The sequence below is a fragment of the Mirounga leonina genome, unplaced genomic scaffold (assembly GCF_011800145.1).
Source record: "Mirounga leonina isolate KUSES-001 unplaced genomic scaffold, KU_Mleo_1.0 Mir_154, whole genome shotgun sequence".
NCBI lineage: Eukaryota > Metazoa > Chordata > Mammalia > Carnivora > Phocidae > Mirounga > Mirounga leonina.
This window is the reverse complement of record NW_023270389.1, coordinates 23,470,341-23,488,495: the sequence shown is the minus strand read 5'-3', so window position 1 is coordinate 23,488,495 and position 18,155 is coordinate 23,470,341. Positions and strand designations below refer to the sequence as shown.

Sequence of the window (18,155 nt, the reverse complement as noted above, 5' to 3'; positions counted from 1 at the left end):
CACTAGCCTTTGGAGATGTATCTTGAAAGAAGTTGCTGTGCCTGATGTCGAAGAGGTTACTGCCTACCTTCTCCTCTAGGATTTTGATGGATTCCTGTTTCATATTGAGGTCTTTCATCCATTTTGAGTTTATCTTTGTGTATGGTGTTAGAGAATGGTTGAGTTTCATTCTTCTGTATATAGCTGTCCAATTTTCCCAGCATCATTTATTGAAGAGACTGGCTTTTTTCCATTGCATATTTTTTCCTACTTTGTCAAAGATTATTTGACCATAGATTTGAGGGTCCATATCTGGGCTCTCTATTCTGTTTCATTGGTCTATATGTCTGTTTTTGTGCCAGTATCATGCTGTCTTGGTGATCACTGCTTTGTAATATAGCTTGAAATCAGGCAACGTGATGCCCCCAGCTTTGTTTTTCTTTTTCAACATTTCCTCAGTGATTCGGGGTCTTTTCTGATTCCATACAAATTTTGGGATTGTTTGTTCCAGCACTTTGAAAAATGTCATTGGAATTTTGATCGGGATCGCATTGAAGCTATAGGTTGCTCTGGGTAGCATGGACATTTTAACAGTGTTTATTCCAATCCATGAACATGGAATATTTTTCCATCTTTTTGTGTCTTCTTCAACTTCTTTCATGAGTGTTCTGTAGTTCCTAGAGTATAGATCCTTTATCTCTTTGGTTAAGTTTATTCCAAGGTATCTTATGGTTTTTGGTGCTATTGTAAATGGAATCAATTCTCTAATTTCTCTTTCTACAGTTACATTGTTAGTGTATAAGAAAGCAACTGATTTCTGTGCATTGATTTTGTATCCTGCCACATTACTGAATTGCTATATGAGTTCTAGTAATTTGGGGTTGGAGTCTGGGTTTTCCACATAAAGTATCATGTCATCCGTGAAGAGAGTTTGACTTCTTCTTTGCCAATTTGAATACCTTTTATTTCTTTTGTTGTCTGATTGCTGTTGCTAGGACTTCTAGTATTATGTTGAACAATAGTGGTGAGAGTGGGCATCCTTGATGTGTTCCTGATCTTAAGGGAAAGGCTCTCATCTTTTCCCCATTGAGGGTGATATTCACTGTGGGTTTTTCATAGATGGGTTTTTCATAGATGGATTTTATGAACTTGAGGAATGTTCCCTCTATCCCTATACTCTGGAGAGTTTTAATCAGGAAAGGATGCTGTATTTTGTCAAATGCTTTTTCTGCATCAATTGAGAAGACCGTATAGTTCTTCTCTCTCCTCTTATTAATGTGTTTTATCACATCGATTGATTTGCAAATGTTGAACCACCCTTGCATCCCAGGGATAAGTCCCACTTGGTCGTGGTGGATGATCTTTTTAATGTCTGTTGGATCCTATTAGCTAGGATTTTGTTGAGAATTTTGCCATCCATATTCATCAGGGATATCGGTCTGAAATTCTCCTTTTTGATGGGGTCTTGGCCTGGTTTGGGGATCAAGATAATGTTGGCCTCATAGTATGAGTCTGGAAGCTTTCCTTCTGTTTCTATTTTTTGAAACAGCTTCAGGAGAATAGGTATTATTTCTTCTTTGAATGTTTGGTAGAATTCCCCAGGGAATCCATCAGGCCCTGGATTCTTGTTTTTTTGGGAGGTTTTTGATCACTGCTTCAATCTCATTATTGGTTATTAGTCTATTCAGGTTTTCAATTTCTTCCTGTTTCAGTCTTGGTAGTTTATAGGTTTCCAGGAAGGCATCTATTTCTTCCAGGTTACTTAATTTATTGGCATATAGTTGTTGATAATAATTTCTAATAATTGTTTCTATTTCCTTGGTGTTGGTCGTGATCTCTCCCCTTTCATTCATAATTTTATTAATTTGGGTCTTTTCTCTTTTCTTTTGGATAATTCTGGCCAGTGGTTTATTGATCTTATTGATTCTTTCAAAGAACCAGCTTCTAGTTTTGTTGATCTGCTCTACTGTGTTTTCTGGTTTCTAATTCTTTGATCTCTGCTCTAATCTTAACTATTTCTCTTCTAATGCATGGCTTAGGTATCATTTGTTGCTTTTGCTCTGGTTCTTTAAGGTGCATAGTTAGTTGGTGAATTCAGGATTTTTCTATTTTTTTGAATGAGGCTTGGATGGCTATGTATTTCCCCCTTAGGACAGTCTTTGCAGTATCCCATAGGTTTTGGACCAATGTGTTTTCATTCTCATTGGTTTCCATGAATTGTTTTAAGTTCTTCTTTGATTTCTTGGTTGACCCAAACATTCTTGAGCAGAGTGGTCTTCAGCTTCCAAGTGTTTTAATTTCTTCCAAATTTTTTCTTGTGATTGAGTTCCAGTTTTAAAGCATATGGTCTGATAATATGCAAGGAATATTCTCAGTCTTTTCGTATCATTTGAGACCTGATTTGTGACCCAGTGTGTGGTCTATTCTGGAGACAGTTCTGTGTGTGCTCAAGAAGAATGAGTATTCTGTTGTTTTGGGGTGGAATGTTCTGTATATATCTATGAGGTCCATCAGGTCCAGTGTGTCTTTCAAAACTATTGTTTCTTTGTTGATTTTCTGCTTAGATGATCTGTCTATTGCTGAGAGTGGAGTATTGAAGTCTCTGACAATTATCATATTATTATCAATATGACTCTTTATTTTGGTTAACAGTTGGCTTATGTAGATGGCTGCTCCCATGTTCGGGGCATAGATACTTACAATTGTTAGATCTTCTGGTTGGATAGAGCCTTTAAGAATGGTATAGTGTCCTTCTGTGTCTCTAACTACACTCTTTAGCTTAAAATCTAATTTGTCTGATATGAGAATTGCTACCCCAGCTTTCTTTTGAGGTCTGCTGGCATAGAAGATGGATCTCCATCCCTTCACTTTCAGTCTGGATGTATCTTTAGGTTCAAAATGAGTCTCTTGTAGACAGCATATAGATGGGTCCTGTCTTTTTATCAAATTTGCAACCCTGTGCTGTTTTATGGGAGCATTTTGGCTATTCACGTTGAGAGTGATTATTGAAAGATATGATTTTATTGTCATCATGTTGCCTGTGAAGTCCTTGTTTCTATAGATTATCTCTGTAAATTTCTGTTCTATATCACTCGTGAGGTTTTTCTCCTTTTATAGAACCCCCTTAATATTTCTTGCAGGGCCGGCTTAGTGGTCACGTATTCTTTCAGTTTCTGCTGGTCTTGGAAGCTCTGGATCTCTCCATCCATTCTAAATGACAGCCTTGATGAATAAAGTATTCTTGGCTGCATGTTCTTCTCATTTAGTACCCTGAATATGTCTTGCCAGCCCTTTCTGGCTTGCCATGTCTCTGTGGATAGGTCTGATGTTCCTCCCTCTGTACATAAGGAATCTCTTCCCCCTAGCTGCCCTTAAGATGGTTTCCTTGGTTCTAAGATTTGAGTTTTACTATTACATGCCGGGGCAGTGGCCTGTTTTCCTTATCTTGGGAGGGGTCCTCTCTGCCTCTAAGACACGAATGTTTGCTTCATTCCCCAGATTAGGAAAGTCTCAGCTACAGTTTGCTCAAATATATCTTCTAGTCCTCTCTCTCTCTCCACCCTCTTAGATATCACAATAATTCTGACATTGTAATGTTTCGTGGTGTCACTTATTTCTCTGATTTTGTTATGGATTTTGAGTTGTTTCTCCATGGCCTCCTCTTTATTCTTCTTTTCTATCAATTGGTCTTCTAGATCATTAATTCATTCTTCTGCCTCGCTTACCCTAGCTGTTAGATTATCTAGATTAGATTGGATCTCATTGATAGCATTTTTAAGTTCTGCCACTTCAGTTTTCATTTCTGCCCTTAGAGACTCTATGTTGCCATTAATCGATTTCTCCATTCTAGCTATTGTCTTCATAACTGTTACCCTGAATTCCATTTCCGACATCTTGGTTATATCTATATCCATTTGTAAATCCGTGGCAGAAGTCACAGTCTCTGAGTCTTTCCTATTTTGGGGCTTCCTCCTCCTAGTCATTCTGTTGAGGGGTGGTTGAGGGAATGTACAGAGTCCAAATTATTGACCACAACCCAAGCCAGATGCACGTGTTTTATAGGGACCTTAGGGTTGTTTGCCTCTTGTTCTCCCAGCCTGTCTTCTAGGGGAGGGACCTGCCATGCTGTTACTCAGGCAACCCTGTTTGGGTAAAGTTGCCCTGCCCCATGTGGGGGGGGATAGGCTCAGTGAAAACCAGTTTTGGGGGCTTTTATTCTCTGGCGGCTTTCCCTGGCAGCTTTCTGCATCTCTTCCGAGAGTCAGAGCATAAGTGATCATTTTCAACCCTCTGCCTCAGAACAGAGAGATTGCAGTCTGTTCTTCAGTGAGCTCTCCAGGCCACACTATCTCCGTTTCTGTCTGTGCTGCTATAAAGTGCAGTATCCTGGGTTGTACACCCCTCAGCAGGGCTCCTAGTCCTCGCCTCCAGGTCGGGGCACGTCTCTGTCCTTTGTGCTTCTAAAACCACCAGCTGCCCCCAGTTTGCATGTGGAGCCCTGATGCTCTGGGCTTCTGTCTGGGGGGCTGCCCTAAACTCCTTTCCCCGCCGCTACTGGTCTGCTAGTCTGTGCCCTGTCCCCAGCATGGGAGGCTATTGCTTACCGGTGGTGTAAGATCCCCACGGCTCTCTCCCCATCCTGTTTATCTTCAGATATGTGCCTGCGGAATCACAGTTCTGCACTTCATACCTGGAAACCAACCGCCTGTGATATTCTGTTTGTGGAGATCCAGATATATTTTCTTACAACTCAGGCTGATTTTGTGGATGTTCAGAGTGGTCTGGTAGATATCCAGCTCAATTCTGGGGACCAGTTGGAATAGGGTCTGCTACTCCTCCACCATCTTTTCCTCTCCTCCCAGACTTTTTTTTTTTAAAGATTTTATTTATTTATTTGAGATAGAGTGAGAGAGAGCACAAGCTGGGGGACTGAGGGAGATGGAGAAGCAGGATCCCCACTGAGTGAGGGCTCGATCCCAGGAATCTGGTATCATGACCTGAGCCAAAAGCAGATGCTTAGCTGACTGAGCCACCCAGGTGCCCCTCCTCCCAGATTTTCTAAATATCACCAAGCCAGAGCTACCAATAGCTTTGGTTACTTGTCTTCAGAAGAGAACTAAAGTAGTTACCCTACAGACTTGTTATAAAAATTAAATGAAATTACATACATGTATAACATATAGATGTGTTTGTGTGTGTGTATAAAATATTGTATCTGGCATAAATGTAGTAAGGGCTCAATACTGTTAATTTTACTACATTGAAATTAAATTTGCTTGGAAGCAAACTTGTTTTCCTTTTAAATGTTTTTGAATAGAAATGGAACACAAAAAGTTTAGCCAAAGGTATATTTGGATAGCATTTGAGTATTCACAACCAAATGAATGTTTCTAAACATTTATTTTAAATAACCACTGGAATCTCATGATTGATTTGATGAAATGTTGGGCTGTCTTCACTATTCCCCCCCAAAATACTATTTCATTAAATATGGATTGCCTAAATTGCAAAAGAAAAAAATACGCCGGGAAAAAATAACCCTCTTTTCACTAATTTGTGTTATTAGTTGGTGGAAAAAAATAACCTAACCAAGGGAGGAATCATTAGTCAATCACTGAGAGTGAAAGTAGTGCTTTGCAATATTAATTTAGGATTCATTTTCCATTGTGTTTCTATATTTTACTTCTCCTTTCACTGGTTGGAGAAATGTTTATTTATTTTTCTGCTCATTAACACCTCTGTCAAAAAGAAAGTAAGGGATGAGAGGTGAACTTCTAATCAACTTAGATTTTTGTTTTCTTAACAGTTTGGTTAAATATATGGTAGAGGAAGAGAAAATAGTGGCTTGTTGAGATTTTATATTGGTGAAGTGATTTATTTCATGCAACACTGACTTCAAGACAGTTAAAAGTTTATTATAAAATATTTGAGATGAAAAGAAAACTATAAATTATGAAAACCTATGAATGTACCACAGACTAAATACTAGTCATAACTTATATTCTTATAATATTTTCTCTGAAAAGAATGCACACATATCATATATGAAATTACATTGTATGTTCAATGTTATAATTTGAATTTTGTTTTTGTAGTGCTCAATTTCATATGTCTTCTAATCATTTTTGATAGCTGCATCTAAATCTATTGTATAGTTTTGATGACTTTGTTTAACCATTTTGTATTGCATATTTTAGTAGTAATGAACATTCCTTATTTCATATAAGTATTGTAATTTTGTAATAAAAATTAACATAAATATTAATTTTTATCTCTGATGATTTTCATGTGGTCAGTTTTTAGAAGTTATGTTATTGAGTATGTACTCATTAAATTAATTAATGAATGCATGAAATAAAAAGGACATGGCTTTGACTTGTGTTACCAAATCACCTTCAAGAAATTTTATAACAAATTGCATGGGCAATATCAATCATTTGTGAGTGCTCACTTTTTTGCATTTTAAACAATATTGGATATTATTATTTTTTAACATTTTTCAATTGGAAAGATAGAAATTATATCTTTAATTCACCTTTATCTTTATATTAATGAAATTAAACTTAAAAAATTTTGTTCATTGGCTGTTTAGTTTTTTCTGTTCATGATAGATTGCCTGGCATATTTCATGTCATTTTTCCTGATTCAGAGAATGAGATATGATTGTAGCTTGACCTAGCTATTACTCTTAAAATTAGAATTTTCCATTATAGACATTGCTTACTGTGGAGAGCTTTATGGGAGTCAGTGCAACATCTCTATAAATGTTGATAAGGGGGAGTAAACTGAAATTTGGGGCTTTGGTGGTCCCCCATAGTGTCATTTTTGTAATATGAATGCTAAGGTAAAGTATATTTAGACCTAGGCAAAAATGGAAATATGTTGCTATATCCATTTAAAGTATATGCATCGAGTGTGCACAAGACAGTTGAAATATAATACACAGTAATAAATGTAGTGAAACTCATTGATATGTAGTATTTTCAAGATTAAAATATGCTTTTTGGTTTTATTTTAGAATGATCTGCACAGAGCCATTCAGCGTACACAATCTGCAATGTTTAATCAAGTTTTGATTTTAATATCTACATTACTATGCCTTATCTTCACCTGGTAAGATTGTACATATCATTATTTTTATTGTTTCATTTGATTATAGTTTCTAAATATACATTATTTTAATTGAGTTGGCTAAAATAGAGAAATACTCACTATAAATGTAAGGGATCACCTATAGGAATAAAAGTAAAATCTCTCCTTCAGTCTTACAGAAAAAACAAGAAGGTGCATCTATCATTTGGTATTGATATTTACTGCAACTTTGGCATTTTCCCAAGTGTTGTAAACAACCAAATCACAAGAATTTGTACTGCATGCCACAGTTGTCAAACAAGAAATTTTCTTTCAAACTGCTGACATGGAGGTGCCCTTATATTTCTACAATCTTCAGAGCAGAAATACTGTTGAGAAAACTGTCATTGCCCATCACTGTCTCTGCCCATGCCTTCTCTCCATGATGTTTTACTGTGCAGTCAGGCAGAAAGCAAGGGCAGATCTCCTGGCAAAGCAACGCAGGACTTGGTACTTTGCTTTATTATAGAAAACAGTTATTTCTTCTGGAAAGTCTCACTCTGATGGCTATAAAGTAATCCAGTGGGAAATGTTGCCCTGCACATATGGATTCACGTAGATCCTTAAGAGGAGGAAAAAATGTGAAAAATCAAAAAATGAAGTAGAATAATATATCTGTTTTGCAGGAGTCTTAGATATTATGTGTAATTGTGCTCTGTCCTGGATTTGACCTATCAAGAAAGAGAAAAAGTTAATTAGGGAGTACAAAATAAGAAGAATGCCCCATATACTAGAACAACTGAATTAGATATATATAGAGCTATAGATAGATATATATAAACATAGGTTGAGATATGTAGGTATAGCAACTACTTTGTGTCAGTAGTTTGTAGTTAATATCTCTATTAAGTGTATTGAAAATAGGTTTTATTACATACTTTATATCTTAAAAAATAAATGTATTTTAAGATATTAAATGCCTTTAAATATAAAATATCTCTCTAAAATTGACACAAAGCCATCTTATCATTTAAATCTTTTTTACTGCTCACAAATTTTTTTTATTTTTCACCTAGTAAACACCTAGCTGCCTAAATATAAAATATTAAAAGTAATGACTTCCCTTCTAAAGTCACTAAACATTCTTAATTTTAAGATAATGATATTATATGAATAGTTTAGGAGTTTTTTCATTTTATTTATAGAAAAATACTCCAAATTAAAATCTCTTGTATACCCCTGTACTTGCTAATATTTCAAATGCTGGAAAATTACAAAGAGTGAAATGAATGATTTTTAAAATATTATTAGAGTCTGTTAAAGTATATTTAGTAAAGAAGTAATTGAAATATTAATGCTGAGGGGCACCTGGATGGCTCAGCCATTTAAGCATCTGCCTTCGACTCAGGTCATTACCTGGGGTCCTGGGATTGGGCCCCTTGTTGGGCTCCTTGCTCAGTGGGGAGTCTGCTTCTCCCTCTGCCCTTTTCCCTGCTCATGCTCTCTCTCTCTCAAAGAAATAAATAAAATCTTTAAAAAAAAGAAATATTAATGATGAAATAAGGACAAGTAATTTTAAATGATAATACTTAGTTCACTTTAGTTTTGGAGGCATCCTCATTACAGTGAATCACGTAGGGTGGGCTCTCCATTTGCTCTTACTTTCTGCCCATTTGTCTATTTCTTCAGTAGTTTTTATTTTCAAAAGAAGCAACTAGACAGATTTTGCCACTTTCTTATGCCAAGGGATGCAGTAGTGCTAGATAATGGGTTTTCATGATGTATATGAAATTGCCATTATGCAGTTTATTTATCATTTAAATTATTTGTGCTTCACTTTTTATTTTATCTGCAGTTGGAGTTGCTTTTGTTGTTGTTCTTGTGTGTTATTGGTTTTATTTTATTTTATTTATTTTTTTAAAGATTTTATTTATTTATTTGATAGAGCACACAAGTAGGGGGAGCGGGAGAGGGAGAAGTAGGTTCCCCGCTGAGCAGGGAGCCTGATACAAAGCTCAATCCCAGGACCCTGGGATCATGACCTGAGCCAAAGGCAGACGCTTAACCGACTGAGCCACTCAGGTGCCCGCGTGTTATTGGTTTTAATCACGTACATTTTAAATGTACAATGTTACTGTTTTTAATCACATGTGCATCAATACATTTTCATTAATACATTTACATTAATATGTTTTTGAATTATAATATCTAGAATGGAGAAACTGAAGTTTGATTTCTTTGTGTATTTTTCTCTAGCACACCAAGCAAAATGTTTTCATAATTTATGACCATCATCTTAGGGTAGAATAAGTCTTTTTTTTAATTCACCATCAAAAGTGTAGTTATCTACAAGAAAAATATAAACAATGTTATATTAGTTATAACACACAGCTGTTTTAGCAAAGAGTTACACCACACACACTGTAAAATACAAATATACATAAAGGTTCAGCAACTTAAACAAATGGAAATGTTTAAATAGTCTGTCCAAGAAGGTTATATCAACTTAATATTGCTGGAGACTAAATTTCCTTATAACTTGTTTTCTGCCATTCCCAAAACATAGTTTCCATAACGTGGCTCAAGATGGCTACTCAACTCTTGCCATTATATTCTAACTCCAGCCTGTAGGAAGGAAGAAGATAAGGCACAACCCAGAAATTACATGCATAAAATAGGCCAGAATTTGGTCATATATCCACACATAGCTGAAAGGGAGTCTACAGAAATCTGGTCTAGCTGCGAAACAGTATACCCAGTTGAATATTGTACTATCATGGAAAACAGAAAAACTGGATACTGTTGAACAATAAGCAATCTTTGGCACTGATAAGTCATAAAAGTCCAAATGCATATCATTTTTTTTTTTAAGATTTTATTTATTTATTTGAGAGAGAGAATGAGAGAGAGCACATGAGAGGGGGGAGGGTCAGAGGGAGAAGCAGACTCCCTGCCGAGCAGGGAGCCCGATGTGGGACTCGATCCAGGGACTGGATCCTGGGACTCCAGGATCATGACCTGAGCCGAAGGCAGTCGCTTAACCAACTCAGCCACCCAGGCGCCCGCATATCATTTGTTTAAAACTCAGGCTATGCTAGTTTGGAGCCCGTGGCAACTCACTGAATTTACCTAGCTCTATTTGCCACATTATTAAATGAGGATAACATTAATCACCCTATAAAATTTTTGTTGTACTTTTTTTTGATGAAGACTAAATTAGATATGTTTATACAATGTCTATCAGAAGATATGACACTTGGTATGAACACTCCAAAAATTTCGGGTTTTTTTCCTGCCTCAAATGTCCTCTGTATATAAGAGGATTAAATTATGTGACTGCACAAAAACTAATTTGCTCTAAAATATCTAAGCATAGTAACTTAATAATAATATAAAAGTGAACCGAGATGCCTGAAAATATATTTAATGGGAAATATGAGAAAACATTTTCCTCCATTGTAATGTATTCAGGTTTTTTGTACTGTCTACATATTTCTAATATTTATTTCCTCTAGTTAGCTTCACTAAGTTCAAAGTAATGGTAGCATTTCCCCCTCTCTCTGATACCTTTGGTGCTTTATACTATACAAATATACAGACATATATATAATTTTTTTACATTGTTGTGGGATTAGACTTAATTAATTGTGGTTACATTATGTCATAGAGCAAGACTGACAGTGCTTTTCCAAATCAGAATTTTTAATACATACAATTTAAGCCCCCAAAGATTCAGGAGCTAATATTTGATGAACTGGATGTGTTGTTCATGAATCTCACAATCTTAAAATTACCTGTTTTGGAAAGCTGCTATATAGTTTGAAAATGTATCTTCTTTTCATCATTATTAACATTACAAAGAACTATCATTAAGCATCTGTCTACAAGAGACACATGCCAAACTGAGATAACATTAAGCTGCTGACCCACTCTCTGTAGGGAATGTGCTCAGAATTGTTTTTCCTGTTATTGTAATGGAATTTGGACTAATCTTTCCCCACGTCCGCTGTGTACCCCTCTGGATCAATAATACACACTTCCAAGACAGCTGGGAATTGTGATTCAGCCTGTGTTTCTGTAACAAAGCAGAGGAAACTGGTACATCAGGAATTAAGCGCATGACTTTAGCTTAATTATCAACATATTCTAACCAATAATAAGTACTCTAATTTGTAATACATTTGGTGTTTCTAATTTTACACTAGTAGGCTTATTTTGCGCCTACTTTGTTTCAAACTTTAATTTTTTATTTGAATATGTATGTTTAGGTATTTTTGAATTATTTCATGGAGCTATAACATCAAGATCGGTATTATGTAAATGGATATTTCATGTTTTAGTCCAATGTAAGAAATTCAGTTTACCTCCTCATTCTCATTTCAGGAGAAAATAAATCCATTTATTGTTTAAAAACATGACCTAGTTAAAATTATTAACATGCTTAATTCAAAAAGTATTTGGGATTTTCTTGTGCATCTTTGATTAACACTTACTTTAATGCTCAACGCCGAAGTCCTTAAACTCTGTTTACTGATTTAACTCTTAAGGCAAATAGCCGTGTGACAGGAAGTGGACAGTGAAAAGTAAGAACTGAAATTTGGAGGAAGTATTAAACCATGATCTCATGATGTTATCACCATCATGGTATTTGGTTACTAGTTTTGTTTGGTCACATTTGTTTTGCTTTATTACAAATGAATGACAGAAAGTGTGTTTGTCTGAAGATCTGGAAACAGCCCTCAGATTTGTATTACACTAGAACATATAGAAAACTCTTTGTCCCAACTAAATTTTGTGTAAGTGGGAAGTCAGATGTTGGGCAGTTAGAATTTAAACCATCGAGTTATGAGGGTAATGTATAGTTATTTTCAGACATACAAGAACTTAGAAAGTATGCTACCTACATATTATTAAGTACGTACTTAATAGGAATAAGAAAAAAAAGGATAAAGGAAAAGGAAAAATATATAGTCTATGAGAATCTGTGGTTTATGCAATAACAACACCTTGGATCTTTCTCTGGGAAACCCCATCTTCACACTGAGTTTTATCAGAAGTGCAGTTGAAGGCTTATCCAGGCAGAGGCAGAGACACCATTTTTAATTTCTATGATATAGGTACCTAGCCAAGGGAGGTTTTCAATTAGAAGGTGGGGTGAAGGGGTGAGAGAAAGCCAAAGTAGTCATGCCACAGCAATTCTCATGTTACAGATAAACAGAGGCACAGAAAGGTCAAGTAAAAAGATAAACCTTAGATTATCATAGGTCTATACTATTAAGAAGCAGAGCTCAGATCTGGGCGTAGGCAAATTGGTGCCAGAGGCCACATGCTTAACCACTGTAATATTATTTGTATGATGTTCTAGAAGTCATTAGCAGTAATAATAAACTAAAAAAATAAAAGAATTATGTTTATTTTCTCATTTCTATTATTGTGAATTTTTAAATTACTATTTGAAGTAAATTATAGTTTAGTAAGACATTAGGATGACAAACTCTTACTTTTTAGATTTTTTTTTTTAAAGATTTTATTTATTTATTCATGACAGACAGAGAGAGAGAGAGGCAGAGGGAGAAGCAGGCTCCCAAGGAGCAGAGAGTGTGATGTGGGACTCGATCCCAGGACCCTGGGATCATGACCTGAGCCGAAGGCAGATGCTTAACCATCTGAGCCACCCAGGCGCCCTAGATTTTTTTGATTAAGATAGAAGAATACTTTAGCCATTGCTATCTCTTTTGTGTGAATAATAAATTGCCTCAAACTCAGCAAGTTTCTAATCCTTGTTTCTCTTTTTAAATTTTAGCAAACACATATACAATACATTTAGATAAAATTATGATATATTCATGATTATTATCTGTTTAAATTACTTCCTCCATTTACCTGTTCATCCATCTTTCTTTCTGTATATCTGCAGAGGTGGGAATATATTCAAGTGATTATTTATGGATATAGAATTGTGTATCATGTTTTCAGCTGTCTTCCGCATACTTTCTTCTATGGTTTAAATATTCAGAATGAATATGCATACTTTTTGAAAACAAACAGAACAGTCACAAAAATTAAGGAATGTAAAAAGAGACAACAAAATTTAACACAAAATGTCAGATGTAAAGATCATATTCAATATAATTTGCATAATTAATTCCTTCCCTTAATAAAGTGATTCTCATATTAAGTTTTTTAAAAATCCAAATTCTTCACCTTTATCTACCACTTACTCTTTGAGTCCCAACTTTTTTTTGAGTCTCAACTTTTAAATTGAAGCTCTGCCCTGAAGTTTTCTTGAAGGTTATCTGAATTATGGGAGATGCCCAACCTTTATGCTTCTCAGTGTTGGAAAAAATTATAAATGTACAGTGTTTCTTTAATTATCAGGACTTCTTGGTAGATATTCATGATATATAAGAACAAAGAGTCAGTTTTCCTTCCTCACCATTTTATGCCCCGCATCTCTTGGTTGGATATATAAGATGCTTCACAAATATTTATAGTTGATACACAGTAACACTTGGGGGTCAGAATTCCCAAACAATATCTTATCAATTGGAGGTACTTAAATATATTGTAAATTAAGTATACTCAAACCATATATTTTGAGACTGTTCCTTTAAATACCTCTTCCCACAGTTAACTTTGGTGTGAGGTTATACACTCAGTGTAATCTGTAAAGACATTCTAGGGCTGTTGTTTTTGCCAAGGAAATATAACTGGGTAGTAAAACTTCTACAAATTTAATTGAAGAGAAATACTCTTTGAAATAATTTTTATAAATTGCATACACACACCACATATATAAGAACTCCCATATAAATCAAATTTTGGCTGTTAATTTTGTCTCCCTATAACTTCTGAATTTATGTCTTGAGAATTTTTCTTCCTTTAATGTTAGAATTTGTGAGAACAGACAATTTAATAAAATTACTGAAACTATCATCTCCTATATTGATCTTAGAACCATATTGATTAAATGCTAGAGAGCATTGCTGTACACATACTATCATGCTTTTTTCTTCCCATCATCTTTCAGGATTTTTGTTTTTTTATTCTACTTCTTTCTTTGATTTTTTTTTGGGGGGGGGTTCTATCTCACTTTTGCTTCTCCCATCTGATCTAAATCCTGAGCCTCTTCTGAAAAGTGTTCATCATCCATTTATTTTGAAATAACGAAAATGCATGTTTGTGCATTAGGGTGAGGTGTGGTCACTTTTCATGAATTACTAAATTGCAGTGTATATTGACTTCAGATTAATGGTTTATGGCATGATTCAGTAAACTTTTTTGCATAGATTCAAAAACAATGCCCAGGAATGTGAGAAAACTTTCTTGCAACAATAGAAAAACTAGATTTATTATTATTTTAAACACAAAATTTCTCCCTAGAAAATGTAAAACTCCCAACATCTCAGATATCTTAAATTCCATGGGAATATTCGGTTTTAGGGAGATACTCTATAGGAAATGAAAATGATTATTTGGAACAATTTAATTGGTATTCATCCAGTAAATACCAAAGTGCAAGTCGTGGGCTGATTTGAATACTAATGTCTGAACTACAAGCATGAAATCAAAGTGTTAGATGCTTTTAGCACAGAATGCCATTGCTAATTAAGTTTTTCAAGTAACTGTGCACAGCAATTGGATTCATAGGGAGTGCATGGATATTTAAGGTTATTTATTTCTGCTATGTGACTTTTTTCTCTGAAAACATTTTATTGTACAAATTGACATTTACCAGGTGGTGAGAAAGTTTACAGTCTCAATATTTCCTTTCATTCAAATTAATGTTTTCCTTATAAACTTGCCCAAGCTTGAAAGCTTGTACAGTAGTTCCCCCTAATCTACAGGGGATACATCCCACGATCCCCACTGGATGCCTAAACTGTGGAAAGTACTGAATATATATATTCAGTAAAGATTCAGTATATATTCAGTAAAGATTAATAACTAATAATGGAAAGAATAATTATAACAATACACTATAATAAAAGTTATGTGAATGTGGTCTATCTCAAAATATCTTATTGTACTGTACTCACCCTTCTTGTTATGATGTGAGATGACAAAATGCCTATGTGATGAGATGAAGTCAGGGGAATGACGTAAGCTCTGTGACATAGCTTTAGGCTACTATTGGCCTGATGCTTCTGTCGAAGAAGGAACATCTGCTTCCACTGCAGATACCTGAAACTCCAGAAAGCAGAACCACAGATAAGAGGGGACTACTATATAACTAAATGTATAGTTAACATTTTAAAAGAGGCAAATTTTAAAGAGCACTAATTACAATTAGTAATTAAGATGCCTTTGTTATTATATATGGGGTCTATTTAAGCAAATCAATTACGATTTTTCAGTTTTTTTAAAGAGGATAAAATGTTCAGATTTTGTTTTAGAATTGCATAACCCTGAAGTCATTTTGTATGGATCTGTGTCAAAGATAACACTGAAGAATGTTTTGTAAAGAAGCAAATCTCCCGGTAGACTTTCAAATCCAGCATTCTTCACAAAACATTTAAAAAATAAACATCTTCTAAAAAGAAAAAAAAATCCTAAAGCTCACATTGAAGCTTTTAAACAAATTGTATTTAATTCATTTAAATTCTTTTAATATTTGAAATGTATGCTTATCTAGTAAAATTTTTCAGTGCCTATCTTATTTTTCTGGTTTTTAATATTGCTTTTCTTATGAAGCAGCCATCTATTAACAAAAATATATATGACATTGCAATATGGTAGGTTTGACCCAGTTGCAGGTTGGTGCTGAGATAAGGTGGTGAGTCTCACACTACATCTGTTTAGTGACTACCATACCTGTGCTGGGAGCTTTGTCATGAACAACTCCATAAGCCTTCCAAGTGCCGAGGATCACATCTTACTTGAGTTCTTATCCATGCCAAGAGCCCAGGTCCATGGTCGTTGCTGTGAATGGTGCACTTTAAGGCCAAGAATTACCTGAGGAACTCTCAAGTAGTCAGTGAGTGCATTCTCCTCTGGGTTAGGACAAGCTGTATACTGAGTCATGTTATTTGCTGGCTCCTTCTTAGGAATGATGTGTGAGAAAACTTGACAAAAAAGCGATAGCTTTACAATCAGTTAAAAAGATTCTCCATTCTGACTCTGGCTGTGCTTAAACTTTTTCATTTACCATGTGCATTTCACTCAGGTTGTTCTTCACACAGTTATCCTATTTTCTGTCACTTAGTATGGACTTCTTCAATTTCCATCTTAATGACAGCTCTTGCTACACCAGAGTGACTACAGAGTTTCTTCGGTAAGCTCTAAGATGTGCTTGCTCTTTGGTATGAATGGTAAAACTCTTAAATTGGAGCGATATAATCCTGGGTTCATTTTATGCCTTTCACGTTAACTAGTTCCATGACTATACCTTCATATCACTTACTGTGTACTTATCCATTTGTGCAGAAGGATCGATCTCATGTTACGTGTTCTTATTGCAGTAAATTTTAAAAAAATAGACGTGACACAGTTGTGATAACAAACTGGATGTCAGGTGTGGGAGAAAGAAAAATTGAAGGATGATTTTGAGATTTGCATTTTGGGAAACTGACTGAGAGATAGTGCCACGTACGAGGATGAAGAAACCTGGAAGGAAACATAAAGAGGAAGCAAAATAAAAAGTCCATGATAGTTGAGCTACTTTTTAGAAACCTTAGTGAGGTGTTGAATAACTATTTGTATGTAGGAGCCTGGCGCTCAGGAGAGGGGTGGAATTTGGTAGAGTGGGTAATATCAGCATATGGGTAATTGGGAAAGGAAGGTCATTTGAAAAGAGCACCTAGGGAATGAACCAAGTGGAATTTTTGATTAAAAACAAAGCAAATAAAGCTGTAACAGAATAGTAAGAGACATTGTATAAGGACAAATGACACAATTTATAGGGACAGGATCTTCATTCACCTCTGTGTCTAAAAAAGGTGGCAGTTAACATAAAAAGTAAAAACTAGTGAAAATGTAAAGAGCACTTGATAAGAATGTAATTGTAGCAGGAGATTTTAATAAAGAATCGTATCACTAAAATAGATCCAAGAATTCTTTTTATTTTCACTTCTCCAAACATAGCCCTTCCTATACCATTCAACCCAGATGGTTGTCTATTTTAAACTGCAGTCAACGTCAGAGCTTTTATAGTACATTCTCATTATAATAAAAACATTTTCTTACCATCAAGCAGTCAAATCTGTGCAGAATTCATACAACCTTTTAAAACACCACCAATTATATATTTTTTTCTCTTTTAAGATTCTTTGTTTTTTCAGCCTGCCTTTCCCTTCTTATTAATTCCTGTTCTGTTACCTAACTCTTTAAATTGCTTAGACAGTTTTGCATTTCAACTGACTTTTAGAATCCTTGGGATCATGTATCATTGCTGTTCTCACAATTTCCTATCAGTAAATTCTGTAAATTCATTTCATCGTATTATGCTTTACCCTCTTTCTTGTGCATAATCTTTGCCAATGTATTTTAAAGTATTTTGATTCACAGTGTGGAGAGACTCCTTTTAGCATCGTCTCCTTTCTCTAGATTCATTGCTTAAGCTGATGTATCTCCTACTCCAGGGTTATATTAACTTTCACCAAAGCCATGCAAATGTTATACAGAATATTTCTGAGTATCCCTAATAATCCAGGTTCATTTGACTACTTAATATTCTTTTTTTATAGCTCCTATTAGCCCATTGAGTTATGTTTATTATAGACCCTTGTTATATCTCTCTATTTAAGTTTTTGGTATTTCCTTTTAGGTTCCTGGTTTGCTAACAAATTGATTTTAGGATGTTCTAAATATCTCATTTGAATTTCATATGAGTTTGTTCCCTCTAGTGTGTCTACTGCAAGGTAAAAAACCACTTTCAATCCCCTGCTTTATAATTATCTTTTATATTGACAATTGAAGCACCCAGTTGTCTTTTCTTCAAGCCAAATATCTCCTGAATGCTTTAACTTTTCTCCCAGGATTTTTTGGTTTGTTTGCCTTTTACTAAATCTTCCTATTTTATAATTATAAATTCAAACAGGGCCCAGTGCTGAATAACTACAAAGATCAAACTATCTTTGTAGTTATAAAAATAACTGTGTAAAATT

The 18,155-nt window shown here is 34.9% G+C and overlaps 1 protein-coding gene across 2 annotated transcripts in view; it reads left to right on the top strand.

Annotated features, from left to right (window-relative positions):
• The window catches only part of KCNT2 (potassium sodium-activated channel subfamily T member 2), a 379,267-nt gene that overhangs the window by 145,054 nt on the left and 216,058 nt on the right, over positions 1 to 18,155 (top strand). For both annotated transcript variants that reach the window (XM_035010164.1, XM_035010163.1), the window contains exon 8: positions 6,998 to 7,092. In XM_035010164.1, coding sequence (XP_034866055.1) covers positions 6,998 to 7,092 — 95 coding nt within the window. The remainder of the gene's footprint in view (positions 1 to 6,997; positions 7,093 to 18,155) is intronic.